General features: G+C 54.4%; 2 protein-coding genes and 1 non-coding gene across 7 annotated transcripts in view; all 3 read left to right on the top strand.

Annotated features, from left to right (window-relative positions):
- TRPM2 (transient receptor potential cation channel subfamily M member 2) overlaps window positions 1-6,538 on the top strand; it is a 52,679-nt gene extending 46,141 nt beyond the window's left edge. For all 4 annotated transcript variants that reach the window (XM_036851801.1, XM_036851800.1, XM_036851804.1 and 1 more), the window contains exons 28-33: window positions 55-156; window positions 1,396-1,482; window positions 1,973-2,078; window positions 3,634-3,735; window positions 4,924-5,040; window positions 5,668-6,538. In XM_036851801.1, coding sequence (XP_036707696.1) covers window positions 55-156; window positions 1,396-1,482; window positions 1,973-2,078; window positions 3,634-3,735; window positions 4,924-5,040; window positions 5,668-5,793 — 640 coding nt within the window. In that variant the 3' untranslated portion in view covers window positions 5,794-6,538. The remainder of the gene's footprint in view (window positions 1-54; window positions 157-1,395; window positions 1,483-1,972; window positions 2,079-3,633; window positions 3,736-4,923; window positions 5,041-5,667) is intronic.
- LRRC3 (leucine rich repeat containing 3) lies at window positions 2,280-19,426 on the top strand. Of its 2 annotated transcripts, none has more exons than XM_036851806.1 (2): window positions 2,280-2,291; window positions 17,546-19,426. In XM_036851806.1, exon 2 carries the CDS (start codon window positions 17,589-17,591, stop codon window positions 18,360-18,362), a length of 774 nt encoding a protein of 257 aa, XP_036707701.1. In that variant the 5' UTR covers window positions 2,280-2,291; window positions 17,546-17,588; the 3' UTR covers window positions 18,363-19,426. The 2 variants fall into 2 exon arrangements, with proteins under 2 accessions (XP_036707701.1, XP_036707700.1); XM_036851805.1 differs by lacking the exon at window positions 2,280-2,291 and adding an exon at window positions 16,496-16,630 and having other exon boundaries at window positions 17,434-19,426.
- LOC118895050 lies at window positions 3,601-3,677 on the top strand. Its single transcript, XR_005019827.1, has one exon. It is a non-coding gene; the product is annotated as a Z6 small nucleolar RNA (small nucleolar RNA).
- Window positions 19,427-19,552: the final 126 nt, after the last annotated feature.

Genomic DNA, 19,552 nt, shown 5'->3' on the forward strand with positions numbered 1-19,552 from the left:
CGCTCTGCATCCCGCCGTCTTTGTCGGGGACGCGACCTCTCCTCTCGCTCCCAGCGCCCTGGAGCCTCTGTCCAGGATCAGCTACAACGCGGTGGATGGACGCCTGGACCGGCGCAGCTTCCACGGGGTCTACGCCGTGCAGGATGGTCTCCCTCTGTGAGTGCAGCCGGGCCCTCCTCCGCGGCCTCTGGGGGTTTCCTTCCGGGGTCAGGTCTCCTCTCCGGCAAAGTGGGCGTTTTTCTGATAAAACAAACAAAATACGGAAGAAAAGAAACAGCCACATAAGGTGTTTCCTTCGTGGGGAGGTGGGGGCCGTGGGCTGGCCCCGCTGGCCTGGGCGCTGCGCCCTCGTCCCCCCATGTAACCTTTACAGCTTCCGTTCCTGTGGTGTGGAAATGGGGTAAAACGTGGACCGCCCGGCTGCCAGCTGCACCGATCATGAGAATGAAGGGGGGGAGCTGTTAAAGTGCCCCTGGGGTTACGTGTAGGGGATGGAGGTGTTTCCAGGTCTGCTCTCTGTAGAGACGGGCGCTGAGCCCCACTGTACAGGTGAAGAATCAACATAAAGATGTCAGGTGACCCGTGGCGTCAGGCCCAGCAGGCACTTAGTGGACGCCTACTGTGTGCCAGCCTGGGGTTTGGAGGTCAGAGGGCCTCCTCTGATGGGGTTTGCTGGGGAAGCAGCACCACAGGGCGGAGGCCGAGGAAAGGCAGTCAGCATCTGTGGAGGGACCACAGATGGCCAGGACGTGGAGACCCCAAGGAGCAGGCGGTCATTGAGGGGACCTGGGGGGGGAGGTGTGTGGTGGGCCTCTGGGGAAGTTTCTGGAACAGGGAGCAGAGGGAAGGAGGTGGTGGGGGACGGGTGGGGCAGAAGAACAGACGTGACCAGGAGCGTCTCCAGCCCTGGACAGGGGAGGGGCCTAGGCGGACGTGGTGTTCAGGACGAGAGCAGGACGGAGTGTCAGGCGGGGCGGGGGGGGACCGTCGGGTGCCAGGTCACAGGACGGCCGAGGCCCTCGGACGCAGCACGATGGTCGGTCAGGCGCTCTCTGGGGGGGGTCTGCAGTGGGGCTGGGCTTCTGCTCCCAAGAAGACCCCTTTCCTTTCCAACTCACGCCAAGGTGACCTGAAGCCTTGGAGTCCCCCAGGGACAGGATTCGGGGTGGACAGCCCCAGCGGGTGATGCGGAGTCGGCCAGTCGGTCAAGGGGCCCGCGGGCGTCGGGGGTCAGCTCCGGGGCTCCGTAGGGTGGCCTCCTCCCTGCTCCCGTCCATCCTGGGCCGGGGCAGGTGTGGGCGGAACCGGCACGCGCCCCATCAGAGGCCCCGCCTGCGGCCCCGGCCTGGCTCTCCGGCTGCAGGCGGCAGGCTGAGCAGACCCCTGTCCGCGCAGGAACCCCATGGGCCGCACAGGGCTGCGCGGGCGCGGGGACCTCAGCTGCTTTGGCCCCAACCACACGCTGCAGCCCGTGGTCACCCGGTGAGTAGCCCCGGATGAGCACACAGCGTGCGCCACGCGCCCTACCCCGTAGTGGCCTGGATGAGCGCGGGCGCGCCCCAAAACACAGGGCAGGAGCGTCTATGCCCCCAGGAAAGCCCAGGCCTTTCCTGCCCCCAGGCTGCCCTCACTTCCCTGGGGGTCCCCCTCCCTCAGAGGCCCCTTGGGGGAGGGACAAAGCCAGGGCCAGGGCTCACTACGCAGACAAAATGAAAATCCATATCAATCTACCCGTCATTTCCAAAGAGTCACAGAGGTGGAAGGGCTGGGTCCAGGGCACGTGCTTCTTTAAGGCTTTTGATAGAAAAATATTCTCCCAAAAGGCCTACCCATTCTAGTCAGACCAGCAGTTATGGGAGCGATGGTTACCATCTCTGTGCCCCTGGAGCAGGTGCTCAGGAGTGGGGGGGGGGGTTGCCTTGGCCTCCCCCGCAGCGGGGGAGGGGCTGACATCAGACCATCCCTCCTGCAGCTGGAGGCGGAACCAGGACGGCGCCATCTGCAGGAAGGGCATAAAGAAGATGCTGGAGGTGCTGGTGGTGAAGCGCTCCCTCTCAGAGCACTGGGTGCTGCCCGGGGTGAGCCCGCACCCGCCGTCCCGGGTCCCGGGGCCCTGCGTGCCTTTGCCCATTCCACCCACCGAAGGAACACCACCCCCTGTGGTCGCTGCCCTGGACAGCTCAGACTGTCCTTTCCTGAATGACAAAGGCCGGTCCCTGCCTTTTAGAGGGAATTCTCCCTCCTAGTACCTTGTTTTGCGGTTGTGAAAACGGGTTCAGGTGCTCTTCGGAGTGTAAGCACTAACTGAGCACCTACTGCATCCCGGGGGGCACCAGGCTCAGGGCTGGGGCTGCCTCGGAGGCTAGACGGGGTCTCCCTGCAGAGCTCAGGGGTTGGGGTCAGACGCGGCTCCCAGGTGGGTGTCTCAGGCGCGCACCTGCCCCTAGCCCTGGGGCCCGAGCTGAGCCTGGGGCAGGGGACGGGGGTGCACAGGCCCTCAGCTCAAGAGCAGCAGCTCCTTGCAGGACCGAAGGCCGGCGTGTACCCCAGAGGCCTTGTGGTGACAGAACTGGGGTGTGGACGGCCCTGGGCCTGTCCTGTCCCAGCGGGCCCAACCACTCGGATCCTGACCGGTCAATCTGCCCTCCGCCCCCACGACCCTGTCGCCGCTCTGGGGTTGGAGTAGGCTGACCCTGGCAGGAGGACCGTGTCGCCCACCAGGCCCCCGGCTGGTCTCTGGGTGCAGCTCTGTCCGGGGTCCCCTCCTCTGCGCCTGTACCCGGGAGTCCGTGATTCGCCCAGCTCAGCAAGAGGCCGTCGGGTTTCCCCACCACCCACCCGGTGGCCCAGCAGCTGCTCTGCTGGGACAGCAAGTTAATGGGTGTGTGTGGGGCAGTGGTGCCACTGAGGGTCTTGAGACCCCAACCAGGATTCCAGGGCCCTGGGCGGCTCTCGTTCTTGCAGCCATAGCCCCTGTGCCCTCTAGCTGAGGGAGCGCGGCTCTGAGCCCAGGCCCGGCCCTCTCCTCCCACGGGTTCTCCGGCACCATTCAGCCTCCCTCTCTGGCACTTTGGTCTCTCCTGCCGACGGGCATCTTCTGAGCTGTGCCCCTGTGTCCCCGAGAGAGGTACTGAGGGGCATCTGATGGTCCCCGCCACCGCAGCCAGCGAGGGGCTAGGGCGTCTCCAGGGCCTACGTGGATGGACGTGATGTGGACTGAGAGGGTCCCCTAGACGGATGGGGAGGGGAGTGCGGGTGCAGGCCCGTGTCCGGGGCGTCGGGAGTGGCCGGGAGCCCGGTGTGCCAGAGCAGAGGCTGGAGACGGGGACAGGGGTGCACACAGACAGGACACAGCCCGGCTGGTGGTCAGGGTGGCGGCGGTTGGGGGGCTGGCTCCGCTACAGTGCCCTGCGCGCCTCACAGGCTGTGCCGCCCTCCTGCCCCGCGGGCTGACCTGGGCTCTGGGCTCTGGGCTCTGGGCAATGTCACTCCAGCCCCGAGGCAGCCGCTGCCAGCCCCTTGTCCGCCCGTGGCTCCAGGGGGCTGGCCCGCGGCCCACACCGGGCAGGTGGCCAGAGGAAGCAGGTCCCCAGACAGCCGTGCTGACCCGCCCCTTCCTCCCTCTCCGCTCAGGGCTCCCGGGAACCAGGAGAGACGCTGCCCCGGAAGCTGAAGCAGGTCCTCCGGAGAGAGTTCTGGCCTTCCTTCGAGAGCCTGCTGACGCACGGCATGGAGGTGAGGTGACCTTTCTGCTTGGCTCGCACCTGTGCGTCTGGGGCCCCGAGGTGCGGGTCGTGACAGCTGCAGGGCGGGCTGCATGGAGCTGGGGAGCCTCCTGGAGGGACCCACGTGGCCGCGGCTCTGGGCCCCTCGCCTTCTCTCTCTGTCTGGGTTTGCCCCTCCCGAGATCAAGTGGGGGGCCACGGCCTCTGCTGGCCTGGAGCCGGGGCACGCCTGGTGTCCGGCCCACACTCCCTCTTGCCCTGAGCACAGCTGGGCACAAAGATGTAACTCGCTTTTCAGTTAATTTGCAAAGGCCATATGTTTAGGTCCACATTTCCAAATCCACCTCACTCTTTTTCAGGACCACATAATATTTTGTGCCATGATTTATTTAAACAGTCCTCCAAGTGGGCATCTGAGTCGTTGCTGGTTCTGTCTCTGTGGCGTCTCAGGATGAAATAGGCAATGGCTGATATTTACGGTTTTGACCTACAAACCAAGCAGTTTCACACGGCTTGTCCCCTGCGGCCCCACAGGGAGCACTGCCATGTCTCGTTTCTCTGCTTTGTGAAAATAAACTTCTTTCATTTGTTGAGGTGAAATCCAAACAACATAAAAGGAACCATTTTGAAGTGAGCAGTTCAGTGGCATTTAGTACACAGACAGCGTGGTGTGGTCACCACCTCTGTCTAGTTCCAGAACATCCCATCACCCCGAAAGGAAGCCCAGACCCATTGGCAGTCACTCCCTTCCCTCCCCCAGCCCCTGGCACCCACGAGGCTGCTTTCCGTCTCTGTGGATTTGCCTGTTCTGGGCATTTATTATAGGTGGAACCATACAGCGTGCAGCCTTTGGTGTCTGGCTTCTTTCACTTTGCGTAATGTTTTGAGGTCCACTGGCCCTTTTTAATCCTTCCAAGGACAGTCGAGGCAGGTCTGGGTACCAGGCCAGAGACCAGAAGGGAGACGAGTGAGGCTGTGGGTCCCCACGATGTGTCAGTCAAGCTGAAGGTGGTGTTGGGGGCAGGTGGACGGGGTGGGGGAGAGCCAGGCGGGGCTTGGGTGCAGTGGACAGTGGGGCTCAGAGCATCCCGGACCCGGGCCGGCTGCAGAGAAAGCATGGGGCCCCTTCCTCTGGGAGAAGACCGGGGGGCTCAGGGGTCCGTTAGGCGAACCAGCTCACACCTGTGCTGCCTCCCAGGTGTACAAAGGGTACATGGATGACCCAAGGAACACGGACAACGCCTGGATCGAGACGGTGGCCGTGAGCGTCCACTTTCCAGACCAGGGCGACGTGGAGCTGAAGAGGCTGAACTCTGTATGTGGCCGGGGTCTCAGGCTCTGGGGAATGGGGGGGCCGGGGGCATCAGTGCCCCGGAGAGCCTCGGGGCCTATAGGGATGGGTCTGAGGGGTTCCGGGGCCTGGGGCCAGAGCTGGCCAGGACCAGAGAGTGGGAGCTGCGGGGGTCAGAGTTGTGCCAGAGGGTACCCAGGGGGCATCCGGGAGAGGCCAGAGGGCAGCAGCAGGAGGCTGGGGCGCAGCCGGGGCTGGCCAGGAACCCTGGGGGCCTCCAGGGTCGCACCCAGGGGAGGCCGGTTCCAGCACTTTTGTGGGGATGCCGTCCTCCGTACCCCTAATCCAGAACTGGGACCAGGAAGTCCCAGGGAACAAACCCCGGGCTGTGCCTGCAGGAAAGAAAACCCCACAACAAGGCTGCACCTCTCCTCTCTCCCCCTTCAAGGGTTTTTAAGGCTTTGTGGGCATGTTCTGATCCGCGCCTGTGCAGCAGAAGGGTAAAGCGAGTGGCCATCGGCCAGGCCTGTGGCAGGGCCGGGAGCCGGGTCGCGGGGTCCCCGCCACCCCCTGACGTCTCTAGTCCCGGGGTGTCTGGGTGGGGGCAGGGCCGGCTCAGGAGGGAGTCAGGATCTACCCCTGTCCTCGCAGCACCTGCACTCCTGCGATGCGGGCGTGTCCATCCGGTGGCAGGTGGTGGACGAGCGCATCCCGCTGTACGCCAACCACAAGGCCATCCTCCAGAAGGTGGCCGCCTTGTTCGGGGCCTACTACTAACCTGGGCACGCAGCCCGCGCAGCTCTGCAGGGGCCGGCGGAGCCGCTCCATCCACGGCCCACTCGGATCACCAGCCCCTCCTGCCCAGCTGCTGAACTGGGAGGCTTCGGGGTGCCCTGGGAGGAGAGCTGAGCAGGGCGCAGGGGGGCTCCGGCCACGAGGCAGGGCCTCAGGGTTGAGGTGGCCACGGACACCCCACCAGCCGACACTGCTTCTCCCGAGCCTGCTGGCGGCCAGTGGACACCCTCCTGGCCACGTCCTGTGAGCAGCATGTCCACCATCAGAGGTGTCTCCACCCAAGGCTGGCACATCCTGGAGAGTCGGGGTTCCCCTGTGGCCTCCTCCTCGGGCCCACACCCCCGAGAGGGCCTCCTCCGTGACCTAACTCAGACCCTTGCCTGGCCTGGGGCGGGGCACCGTGGGACCCATTTCCCTTGGCTGTCAGGGCTGAGCCCCTTAGCAGGGCAGGAGGCGCAGGCAAGCTCCGGCCTCCTCCCGAGATGCAGAGGTCTCTGCCTGTGTGCTGCCCCGGGACCCAGGCGGGGAGGACGCAGACGCACCGGGCGGGCGGGGGCTCTCCTGCACATGGTGCCCCCTCCCCTCACCCTGAGAGCCCAGGAGGAGGGGCGGTAGGTGTGGACTGAGGGGCCACCCAGCTCAGCATCAGCGACTCACAGGCCATCAGCACAAGCCATCAGGAGCCATGGAATGTTGTGAAAACCCCACATTAAATGTGCTTTCCTACACCAGCCTCGCCCGCCTCTTCTATGCTTCCCTCAAATAAAGTTATAGACACAAGCAGTGGTCAAGGGTCTGTGTCTGGGTCACCAAGACCTCACCCAGCCCACAGCCAAGCTTCCTGGGGCCTGAGGGGGTCTCCTGTGGACACCCTGCAGCCCCTCCGGTCCAAACTCATGATTTCTCCTCCAATCAACACCCCCCCAACACACACACACACACACACACACACACACACACTCCTCTTCCTCATTTCCTAGACCCCGGCTCCAGCCCCCAACTTGGGACTCAGCCCCTTGTGCCTCCCCCTGGCCCCCCACCCTGCAGGTGCTCAGCCACTGTGGGGGCCTTGGTTTTTTATCTAGAATCTCATATCCAGCCAAACTAGTGTTCAAGTGGCAGCACCAAACAAAGACATTTTAGAAGCATAAGGACCCAGAAAGTGTGTTCCTCATGCACCCTTTCTGAAAGAATTTCTCAAAGATGAATTACAGAAAAGCAAAACACACTGTCTTAGTCAGCTTGGGCTGCAGAACAAGGCACCACAGATGGAACATTCACTTTCTCACAGATCTGGAGGCTGGGAGTGGGGGTCAAGGTGTGGGCAGGGTGGTTCCTGGTGAGGGCTCTCCCCTGCTTGGCCATGGCCACCTTGAACTGTGTCCTCAGGTGGCCTTTCTTTGGAGTGTGCAGGAGTTGGGGGGGGCTCTGGTTCTCCTCTTATAGGGGCACTAATTCTATCAAGTCAGGGCCCCACCCTTATGACCTCATTTAATCCTACTTCCTTAGAGGTCCTCCCTCCAAATACAGTCACACTGGGGATTATGGCTTCAACGTAGGAATTTTGGGGAGGGACACAAACATTTAGTCCAATACATGCACACACACACATGCGCGCTTGCACAGACTGAGCTCTGTGGAATCAAAGGAACCAGTAAATGTAGGGCCCAGTCTTACCATTGTTGAGGCATAATATAAAAAGAAAATTTAATGATAACTTCTTGTTGAAACCCCAGCTGGTCTCCCTGGGAGCCGGCAGAAGAACAAACGCAGCCAATCCAAGTGCAGCGCAGGTCTCCTCTTACTCATGAGGAGGAAATAGATGCTGACTGGGCATAGCGCTGGGAGAGAAACGCAGGCGGTGAGCCCTGTAAGTGTATTACAGGTCCAGGGTGACCTCCAGAGGATAGAAAGAGAGGAATAATGTCAAACCACCGGAGGAAACAAAAGGAACGACCAAATCAAGGAAAGAAAAAATATCAATAGAAGATGGTTCACGTGAAATAAAATGGCAGGAAGCAGTCAAAACATGTCAGCAGTTATGGCACACACAAATTGTGAGTCATATTGGGATAAAAAATAAATTAACAAAAAATTTCTCTTCTTTTCTATATGTTTTTCTCTATCACCCAAAAGAGACATGTACTAGATGACAACACAAGGGATTCATCCTAGCAAACACTATCAAAAGGAAAACTGGGGAGACACATCCAGCAGAGGACAGAACCCAAGGCTCGAGTTTGTCCTTTTAAAGACAAAGGGGAATATTTGAGTGGGAAAAGGTATAAGTCCTTTAAGAAGGTAGCACTTTTGTGAACTGCTATCCACCTAAAACAATACCTTTTTAAATATATAATGCAAAATTGATAGAAATTCATGGAGAAATGGGCAAATTCACAGTAACGTTTGAGACTTTTCTCTCAGAAATCAAGGAATCAAGGAGCAAAAGAAAAATAGGGCGGAATTTGAATAACGCAGTCAACAGGATTGAGGTCATCCTGTGCGGTGTGTGTGTGCATGTTTACCTACATATTATGCGTGTGTGTATTTATCTATAAATATATATTATACATATATATTATGCATAATTTACACATACATGTGTTTATATGTAAGTCGTGTGCAATATGTTTCTTTAGGTACAATATGTGTAATATATATGTATATTTGTAGAGTAAATGATGTGTAATGTGCGCATATATGTACACACAGTCTATGGCGTGTGTGTGATTCTGTACCCACCACCACAACAACATGGCCCAGAAGAGACACGTGGTTCTCAGACACGGAACATTCACAGAAGTGGGCATGCATCACACCCAGCAAGTGTGTGGATCTCAGCAAGTCTCCAAGGCAGCTCCATCACTGAGGCCGCACTCGGCTCACAGCTTCCGAACAGTAATGTTAGAACGCGGCCGTGCCCCAGAAGAGGACAGAAGGTACATCAGTGGTTCCAGGTGCCTTCACGGGACGTGAGTGACCAGGCCCCTGACCGCTGGGAGGGAGCTGAGGCGGCGTCGGGCACAGGACACTGTGGCGCCCCACCCTCTGCCCTCCCTGGTGGGCGGCTTCTGTCCTCACTCTGGAGCCTCTAGTTTCACGGCAGGAGGACCAATGGGGAGCGGCAGTGTCTCTGTGGGAGAGCGGTGGCTGTCCCCGAGCCTGGTTGGCACTAGGTCCAGGGCCACCCCTGCTGCTCGGGATTTGGGGCAAGTGAGGCCTGCGGGCCGGGTGCTGCATGTGCTTCCACGCCCTCCACCTCCCGCCCGAGACCTGCACCCTCCTGGGGGGCAGCCAGAGCGAGACAGTGAGAGAGTCCCAGGTCACAGCCCCAGGGCTGAGGCTGAAAGTCTCAGGAAGGAACAGCTAGGACCCTAAATGCACTTATTTGAAGACGAAAAGAGTGAAAGTAAATTATCTGAGGTTATGACTCAAGAAGCTCAAAAAATAGCTACAGCATCAACCTAGGGGCTCAGGCAGGGACCAAGTCAGAATTTAATGAGAGAGGGAAAAATTAAGAATTGGCATGGTGAATATATTCAGAACTTGGCTCTTGAAAAAGGGCAACGAAATGGACAAAACTTGGAGAAGAGGAAGAGTGAGAGGCCTGGGGAGGGGGGCTGTGTGCTGGGGCGGGGGGGAGGGAGACTGCCCTGGAAAACCCAGAACCACTAGATAAGGTGCAGGTGGCCTCCACTTCCCTGGGAGACGGACCACCCTCTGGTCCCACACTGAGTCCTGGCGGCGGCCCAGAGCGTGAGGCCCTTTGGTTCCGAGGGGCTTCGGGAAGGGCGCGGGGGGCTGGGCCCTAGCTGCTCAGGCCCAGTGCTCGGGAAGCCCTCGAGGGGAACCAACGTCAGGGCTTTTCGATCCAGGAATTCCGGGAGATCCAGGGATTCAGGGAGCGTAGGAGGAGGTCGAGTCTGGCCCAAGCTGCTGAGGGTAACGTTGCCCAAGGCAAGCCATCCATCGAGGCTCTTTGGCGAGCTCAGGACCTGCTTTTGTGGTGCTGGGCAGCGGGCGGGTTCTGTCAGGTGCCCTGGGTCCAGCCCCTACCCACGAGCCGGCTGCAGTCAGCAGAGCCTGGCCGGCCTGGGGTTCTGTCTGAGGGTCCCCACGGCTGCACGAGGGCAGGAGGGGGGCCGTCTGGAGCCAGTGTGAGGCTGGGGCGGCTGAGGGCCACGCTGGTGACTGTGGGCGGGCAGGTGGGGGAGCAGGGCGGTCAGCACACAGCTAGACGGCCGGCCACGCCGCAAGGAGGGGCCAGTCCCAGGCTTCTCTGAGGGGTCTTCGTGGGCAGGCAAGGTTTCGGCCTTGCCAGGATGTTTTATTCATCCCCACCATAGTGGCTGCAGCAGGCTTTGCTCCGCCCACCTCCTCCCCAGGGAGGTGCACTCAGACCTTGCTAGCAAAACAGCCTGCCTGATGGGACGCAATCAACCAGCTGGAGCATTGTGCTTTCTCCCGGGGGTCAGAAGGCCTGGATTCCGGGTGGATAAATGGGTGAGGTAATCAGCCCGGAGCCCATTCACAGCTATAAGGGCGGCTACAGTGGGCAGACCACGTGGCCAGGATGGCGTTAGAGGGTTTCTGGTATTTCTGAGAGCAGGCTTGTGGTCTGGAGCAGACAGTGCGCCAGGCTCTCGCGGGGCCCTGCGGCCTGGACCTGGCCGGCTGCCAGCACCTTCTGTGGCATCTCCGACGTCATCACCTAGTGAGGCCACGGACCAGTGAGGACCAGGAGGGCAACACTGCACCCTGAATGGACCCATCCACCCACCCATCCATCACTCTATTCATCACCTACACGCGTAACCACCTGTGAACACACACGTGGCCAGCACACCATTGTTTTCTTTTATTGAGGAGTTACACGCCCTCAGTCACCCGCCCACATCTGAAGCGTGAGCAGCTTGGTGGGTTTTTTACTTACGCTGACGATCAGCACCCAGATCAAGACACAGAACATGCAGCCCCAGAAGCCCCCTCGCACCTCTTCCCCGTCCCTGCCTCCACCACCTGATCTTGAACTTTCCATAAACAGAAGCCACAGCGTGAACTCTGAGTGTCTGGTCCCTCCCCCCACTGCATAATGTCTGGATTCACCTGCATCCACACTGTAGTTTTGGGTGGTGACCACATTCATGTGTTTAACTTAAATATTAAAAATATTCCATAATTTGGGGCTCCCCTCTTCAATCTACTCTACAGTAACATAGCGGCAGCTTCACAGCTCATCTTATTTATATCCCTTTAAAAGACTGTTGATGGTAAGATTTGAGGGGTTCCTACACACGTGGATGTCCACAGCACGGCCGGGGACGGGCACACCCTGCAGGCCTCCCACCCTACGCGGCAGGTGGTCTGATGTGACCCGACGCAGTCTGTGATGAGAAGTGACAGCCGACACCACCCCCTAAAGCGGCCACTGACATAGCAGTTAGGAGTCAACTAAAGGGAGAAAATGGGCTCAAAAAAGACTCAGTCCAGAAGAAGGCAGGAAAAGAGGAAAAGGAAACAGAGCAGAGGGACAAATGGGGCAGAAACAGAGGACAGACGGGAGCTCACGGTTCCCACCACCCTGTGGATGTGGGTTACCAAGCCATCACCTGCACCACCAGCCTTATTGTGTGCCCCGTTTCCCCACTGTGCCCGGGTATATTCCAGGATCCCACATCCCATTTAGTTGCCATTTCTTGTCTTTTATGATCTCTCCATTTTGGAAGCGTACCGATCAGTCACTTTGTAAAAAGTGCCTTTCAATTTGGGTATGTCTGACGTGTTCCCACGATTGGAAAGAGATTGTGCGTTTTTGGCAAGAATACCATAGCAATGATGCCGTGTCTTTCTCAGGCCGTGGTATCAAGGGCTACATGATGTCAGTCTGTCTTATTACTGATGATATTAACCTTGGTCACATATGTAAGGTAGTTTCTGCTAGGTTTCTTCACTGTAAAGCTATTATTTTTCCCTTTGCAGTTAATAAATATATGGAGGATGAAACTTTGATGCTATGGAAATCCTGAAGGAAACGAAATATAAAGACATAGGAGGGGGGAGGGATAAATCGGGAGATTGGGACTGACATATACACACTACTATATATAAAACACGTAACTAATAACTAATAAGAATCTGCTCTATAGCACAGGGAACTCTACTCAATACTCTGTAATGGCCTATATGGGAAAAGATTTGATATATGTATATGTATAACTGATTCGGTTTGCTGTACACCTGAAACTAACACAACATTGTAAATCAACTATACTCCAATAAAAATATTTTAAAAAAGACGTAGGAGGTTAAAAGCAAAAGGATGGAGGAAGATATTCCATGCTAACCCATCAAAACAGAGAGCTGGAGTGGCTATTAGTGTCAGAAAAGTAGAATTCAAGGCAAAGAATCTGGGGATAAGGAGGCTCTTTTCATAATGATAAAGTGGTCGATTAAGCAAGAGGACATACTCATCTGAATATAAGCCTTCAAAATGTGTGAAACAAAAACTGATAGAACTGCAAGGAGTAACAGACAGATCTCAGGAACCTCAACACACCTCCGTCGATAATTAAGTAGCAAGTAGATGGAAAATCAGTAATCATACCATCAGCAGACTTGACTTCATCAATATTTATAGAATATTCCTCTGAGCAATAGAACACATATTTAAGTACACACATAGCAATTTTTAACATGGGCCATATTCTGGTCGATAAAATGAGTCTAAATAAGTTTAAAAGGATCTGATGCATACAGTGTATATTCTCTAACAACAATGGGTTTAAATTAATAATCAAATGCAGAATAATCTCTGCAACATCCTCAAATATCTGGAAATGAAATAACGTACTTCTAAACCCATGGGTCAAAAAGAAATCAAAAGGTGTATTTGAAAATATTTCAAACTTAATGAATATGAAAATACAACATAGAGTTTTTGGGACGCAGCTAGAGCAAGACTTGGAAATTTATATGCCTACGCAGGCATATCTTGTCTTATTGCGCTTTGCTTTATTGCACTTTGCAGATACTGTGTCTTTTACAAATTGAAGGTTTGTGGCAACCCTGAGTCGAGCAAGTCTATCGGCACCATTTTTTCCAACAGCATTTGCTCACTTCGTATCTCTCTGTCACATTTTGGTAATTTTTTCGATATCTCAAACTTTTTCATTGTTATTACATCAGTTATGGTGATCAGTGATCAGTAATCTTTGGTGTTACTACTAGGACTCAGATGATGGTTAACAATTTTTTTAGCAATAAAATATTTTTAAATTAAGGTATGTAAATATTTTTTAGACATAATGCTATTGCACACTTCATAGACTACAGTATAGTGTAAACATAAGTTTTATATGTACTGGGAAACCAAAAATTTAAGTGACTCGTTTTATCTTGATATTCATTTTATTGCAGTAGTCTGGACCTGAACCCGCAATATCTCCAAGATATGCCTATACTAGAGAATAAGAAAGGTCTCAAATCAGTGAGCTCATCTTCCTCCTTAAGATACTAGAAAAAGAAGAGAAAATTAATGTAAGTAAAAGATTAGAGTAGAAGTCAATGGAAAAAAAAAAGGAAAAAAAATAGAGAAATCTATGAAACTAAGAACTGGTTCTTTGAGATTATCAATAAAATTGATACACTTCCATACTGACTGGTCAGTAAAAGGAAAGAGAGAAGACACAAGGTACCAACATCAGGAATGAAAGAGGTGACATCACCTCATACTCTATATTGAAAGGATGAACAATTTTATGCTGATAAGTTCAACAGATTTGATGAAATGGGCAATTCCTTGAGAGATGCAGGCTATAACATTCAGTCAAAGAAAAAAATAACCTCAGCAACTCTGTATCTATTAAATAATTCCACAGCATGTAAAAATAATAATACATCATGAGCCAGTGAGATTTATTCCAAGGACACAAGGTTGATTTAACACTTGAAAGTCAATCAATATAATCCATCATATTAATAGACTAATAAAAATATTCTTCATAGATGTAGAAAAAAAGTTTGACAAAATCCAACATCCATTCCTGTTAAAAACTCTCAGCAAACTAGAAATCGAAGGAGGCTTTCTTATACTGATAAGGACAGCTACAAAACCCTACAGTCAACATTATTCTTAATGTGAAAGACTGAATGTTTTCCCTTAAGGTCAAGAGGAACAAGGATATCTGCTCTCACTCCTCCTGTTCGGTATTGAACTAGGGCTCTAGCCAGCACAGTTAGGTATGAAAATGAAGTAAAAGACATTCAGACTGGGAAGAAAGAAGTAATACTCTTTTTATTTACAGACAACGTGATTGTATATGTAGAAAATCCTAAGGCTTCTATTAAAAAGTTACTAGAACTAATAAGTGAGTTTAGCAAAGTTCAGATCAGTATATAAAAATCTATTTTATTTCTATATATTAGCATTTAACAAAGATAAATTGAACTTAAAATACCATTTACAACAGCATTACAAAATCAGAGCTAAATCTGACAAAAGGTGTGTGAGATCTGTAAACCAAAAACTACAAAACACAAATTAAAGAAATAAAAGAAGCTCTAAATAAATGAGAAGATATACCATGTTCATGGATTGGAATACTCAATATTGTCAAGATGTTAATTCTCTTAAACTGATCTGTAGATTCAATGCAATCCCACACAAAAGCCCACTAGGCTTTTTTGTTTTTGTTTTTAATTTTTGGCTGCACCGAGGCATGTGGGATCTTAGCTCCCCGACCAGGTATTGAACCCACACCCCCTGCATTGGAAGGCGGAGTCTTAACCACTGGACCGCTGGGGAAGTCCCCACTAGGCTTTTTGGGTAGAAGTTGTCAAGCTGATTCTAAAATTCATGAGGAAATACAAAGAATCTTGGATGACCAGAAGAACTTTATGGAAGAGCAAAGTTGGAAGAATCATACCTCACACCGTACACCAAAACTAACTCAAAATGGATAATAGACCCAAATGCAAAATATAAGTGCAATATGTAAGATTTCTTACATATGACACCAGAAGGATGATCCATAAAAAATAAAACACTGATAAATTGGACTTCATCAAAATTAAAATTTTCTCTTTGAAAAACTTTAAAGAGAATGAAAAGACAATCCACAGAATCAGAGAAAATATATACATATCACATATCTGATACAAATCACAAAGAATTCTCAAAACTCAAAATAAGAAAACAACTCAATTAAAAGTGGGTAAAAGATTTGAACAGAACACTTCCTTAAAGATAGACAGACAGCAAATAAACAGATGAAAAGACACTTAAGTCGTGAGTGAAGTACAAATTAAAACCACAATGAGATATACCCTTACACACCTATTAGAATATCTAAAATTAAAAAGAGTGACCATACCAAGTGCTGGTGAAGATGTGGAGCATACACAGCACAGGAATGTAAAATTGTACAATCACTTTGGCAGTTTCTTAAAAGTTAAACATAAGCTACCGTATGATCCAGTCATTCCACTCCTAGATATTTACCTAAGAGAAATAAGAGTATTTGTCCAAACAAAGATTGTACACAATTTTCATATCAGCTCTATTTATAATAGCCAACAGCTGGAAACAACCCAAGTCTCCATGAGCAGGTGGGTGGATATACAAAAGATGGAACATTCCTGCAATGTCTCATTACTCAGCCCCAAAAGGAATAACCATTGATAAATGCATCAGCACCTGGTGAACCAAAATTAATTATGCTGAATGAGAGAAGCTAGACAAAACGTACACACCCATGATTCCATTTATATAAATTACAGGAAATGCAAACTGATCTAGCGATAGAGCAGATGAGTGCTTGCCTGGTGATGGGGATCAGAAGGGATGGATTGCAAACGGGAAACTCTGGGGTATTTACTATCAATACTTTGAGGTGGTGATGGTTTCACGGGTGTATACAAATGTCAAAATGTATCAAATTTGAATATGTGGTTTATTGTATATCAATTACACCACAGTAAAGCTGTTATAAAAACCCTAAGGATGGCTCAATCCCCACATTGCCTACGCGCCATGGACGCCCATGCATGGACCCTAAGACGGGAGGTGGAGGAGTGGGGGTGGGGATATGGGGGGTGGGCAGGAAGAGACCCAGGTGGACGGAGACCTAACTCCATTAACGCTTTGGCAGCCGCTGGCGCCATACCTGAGACAGACAGTCTGGGTCTTCGCGCCGACCCGAGGGTCTCCAACTTCCCCGCCCCCCACATCCTGGGGCCAGAGCCAGGGGCGGAGCTGGACACGGGCAGGGGCGGGGCTCTGGGGTCCCCCACGGCCCCGCCCACAGCCCATGAGACACACTCCTGATCCCAGGCCCCTGATCCCAGGCCTGCCCCACGCCTTCCCACAAGCTAGGCTCCCAGGCCCCGCCCCGTGTAGCCTCTACGGCCCCACCCAAGGCCCCGCCCTTCGTCCTCAGGACCCCCTCCTCCCATCGTCCAGGCCCCGCCCCACCCAAGACTCCGGCCAGACCTCGCCCTGGCCCCACCCCCCATCTTTAGGCCCCGCGATGTCCTGGCCGCGTCCTGCCACACAAGCTCCGCCCATGCCCCGCCCCTAATTTTCAGGCCCTGCTGTCGTTCAGGCCCCGCCCCGCTCCGGACTCCGCCCCGCCCCACAGCTCCGCCCCAGACTCCGCCCAGGCCCCGCCCCGGGAGCGCAGGCCGAGCCGCGTGTGTACCCTGCGGCCGCGGACTTGGGCGCAGGCCTCCGGGTCGCCGCCGCCCTCCGGGCGTGGCGCCGGCTCGGACTCCGAGCGGCAGAGAGCCTCATGCACAGCAGTCTCCGGACGCGGCCACGCAGGTAAAGCTCCCGCCTCATCCCGGAGCGTGGACACCCCCGCCCCCGTCCATCCCCCACCCGGGAGTCCCGGGGGTCCCTGGGGTCCGGAGCCAGGGGATCCCGAGGTCCGAGGTCTGGGGTCCCCCCGGGGCCCGAGCCCCGCCCGCCCAGGCCCCGCGCGGCCCCGCCACTCCACGCCCAGCGCGGGCCGCGCGCCCAGGGCTTGGCTTTTCTCTTTTCTCGTTTCCCTTTTTCAAACATAATTGAAATAAAAGGCGCCGAACCCGATGCCGGTGCGGGTGGCTGTTCCCGTTAGGGCCGACAGAAGAGCTTTAATGTTATAATTGTCAAAGGGATTGTCACAATTAGCAAAGCGCTGAGCTTCTGACAGCAGCCTAGCCCCGCGGGGATGAGGGTGCCGGCTTGGTTCGCAGTGGTGGCCGGCGGTCGCCCCTGCGTTCCAGTTTCGTATGACAACCCTGCAGGCCAGTCTTCCTGCTTTCCAGCCCTGAGCAGCTAGGAGGGGTGGACTCCCATTACCCCGTGCGGTCCAAGCCCCTGACCTCCAAGGTGTGCAGTGGGTGTGTCCAGGGCAGGGTGGCAGTGTTCTCGGTCGGCTTTGCTGGGCACCACCCCCCAGCCAGCAGGCAGCACAACCTTGCTCTTCCGGGTGGCAGTGGGAATCTCCAGGAGTAAGTCACAGAGACCCCCCCCCACTGGTCAAGTGTGTCCGTTTGGCTGTGACATCTCCCCCAAAGTCAAAGTGTGCCACCGGGTCCCCAGCCAGACCACGGCCGGCAATGCTGATTGCTCCTCTCTTTTAGGACTGAAAGAGAACATGGTTCTTCCTGGCACGTGAGGAAGGAGAGTTTATGTCTGTGTGGGATGGTCCCTTCCACAGCGGCACCGGGGAGTGGGGAAGAGTGTAGACCGCAGCACTGAGTGAGAGCAGCGTGCCATCTGTCTCCAGGTGGTCAGGATGGGCCCCATGGGCAAGCAGAGCCCGTCCTCCCTGCCAGTCCCCACGGGAGGGTCTTGCCTCCTCCTCCTCTTCTGCCTGCGGTTGGGTGCCTCTTGCCCGCAGAGCTGCCAGTGCCCTGACCATGCCGGGGCCGTGGCCGTCCATTGCAGTGGGAGGGGCCTGCAGGAGATCCCCAAGGACATCCCCACTGACGCTGTGCTCCTGAAGCTTGACGCCAACAAGATCGCCCGCATCCCCAACGGAGCCTTCCAGCACCTGAACCAGCTGAGAGAGCTGGACTTGTCTCAGAACGCCATCGAGACCATCGGCCCCGCCGCCTTCTCGGGCCTGGCCGGGGGCCTGCGGCTGCTGGACCTGTCTCACAATCGCATCCGCAGGATTCCTAAGGACGCTCTGGGCAAGCTCAGCGCCAAGATACGCCTGTCCCACAACCCCCTGCACTGCGAGTGCGCCCTGCAGGAGGCCCTGTGGGAGCTGAAGCTGGACCCTGACTCGGTGGACGAGATCGCCTGCCACACCTCGGTGCAGGAGGAATACGTGGGGAAGCCGCTGATCCAGGCTCTCGACTCTGGCGTCAGCTTCTGCAGCGTCCACCACAAGACCACCGATGTGGCCATGCTGGTCACCATGTTCGGCTGGTTCGCCATGGTGATCACCTACGTCGTGTACTATGTGCGCCAGAACCAGGAGGACGCCAGGAGGCACCTGGAGTACCTGAAGTCCCTGCCCAGCACTCCTGTGTCCAAGGACCCCATCAGCCCTGCGCCCTAGTGCCCAATGGCTCGAGCAGGCCGAGGCCCACCTGGCTCCCATCACTCTTGTAGCAGATGGTGACTGAGTCCCGCCTTTGATGTTCCCCCAGTGAGGCGGTGACACGGCTGCTTCTGTCCAGTGCTTCACTCTTACAGAGCTCTTTCCATAGGGCATGTAGTTGCTGCAACACCTTCAGGGCAGGCAATTCTACCATCAGACCCACTGACAGATGGGGACACGGGCTCAGAGAAATGGAAGGTCGCGGACAGGAAGTGATCCAGCTGGGATGTAAAACCAGGCCGTCCATCCTGATATGTCCCTTCGGCTCTGGGAGCCTGTCCCACGGGGCGCCCGTAGGGTGAACTAGCATTCAGAGAAGAAAGGGTGCGTGCCCATGAGCGAGGCTCCCCGAGGAGGTTGGGTGCATTTTGTTGGTTGTAGGCACAGATCGTCCTACCCCGTGGAACTGGTTTGCCTTTGCTTCCCCAGTATTTCCTGAACACCTCTGACCGCAGGGCTCTTTCCACAGCCAAGTGGTAGAGACCGGATTTTTCTCGGGAGATAAGTGGAACATGTAACCTTTGAACAACTTTGTCAACTTTGTTTATTCTCAGAATGTTTGTTAAGAGTAACACTTGTACCAAAATTTCAGTCCAGTGAGAAGGGAAAAAAGAAATAACAACCCAAAACCAAGAAAATTAAACCATGGAGAGAAACCTGAGGAAGGTCCATAGTAGGTCATCAGGGGGCCGTGTTAGCAGCCAGAGAAGTGTGGCCGTGCCCGGTTCCTGCCCCTCCGGCTGTGCCCCGCCCCAGGGAGCCTGTCATCTCGGGTCGCTCCGTGCCTTGCTTTTCTACTCACTAAGCAGCTCCTTTCCAGTGGACGGGAGGACCGGCCTCTGATGTGTCAGGGCTCATCAACAGGCTGCTTCCTTTCCTCCAGCGACAGGGACTCTCTCTCCTTTTCAGCTTTGCTGACAGGACTCTCAGTGCTACTTTACTGCTCAGTTTTCTTACCTAATTCATGTTCAGGGCAGACTTTACCTCCACCTCTGTAACCCTGATCTGTCTTTCCAGTTTTATTTTTCATGGTCTTTTTGTATGAGTGTTTATATTTTAAACTACTTCAAATATTTTGGGGGGGGAAGCAAGTTAGGGGTACATTGCTCATGGATCTAAGGTATAAAGGACAGATGCTTAGAAAGGGT

Source organism: Balaenoptera musculus, chromosome 4 (assembly GCF_009873245.2).
Source record: "Balaenoptera musculus isolate JJ_BM4_2016_0621 chromosome 4, mBalMus1.pri.v3, whole genome shotgun sequence".
Classification (NCBI taxonomy): Eukaryota; Metazoa; Chordata; class Mammalia; order Artiodactyla; family Balaenopteridae; genus Balaenoptera; species Balaenoptera musculus.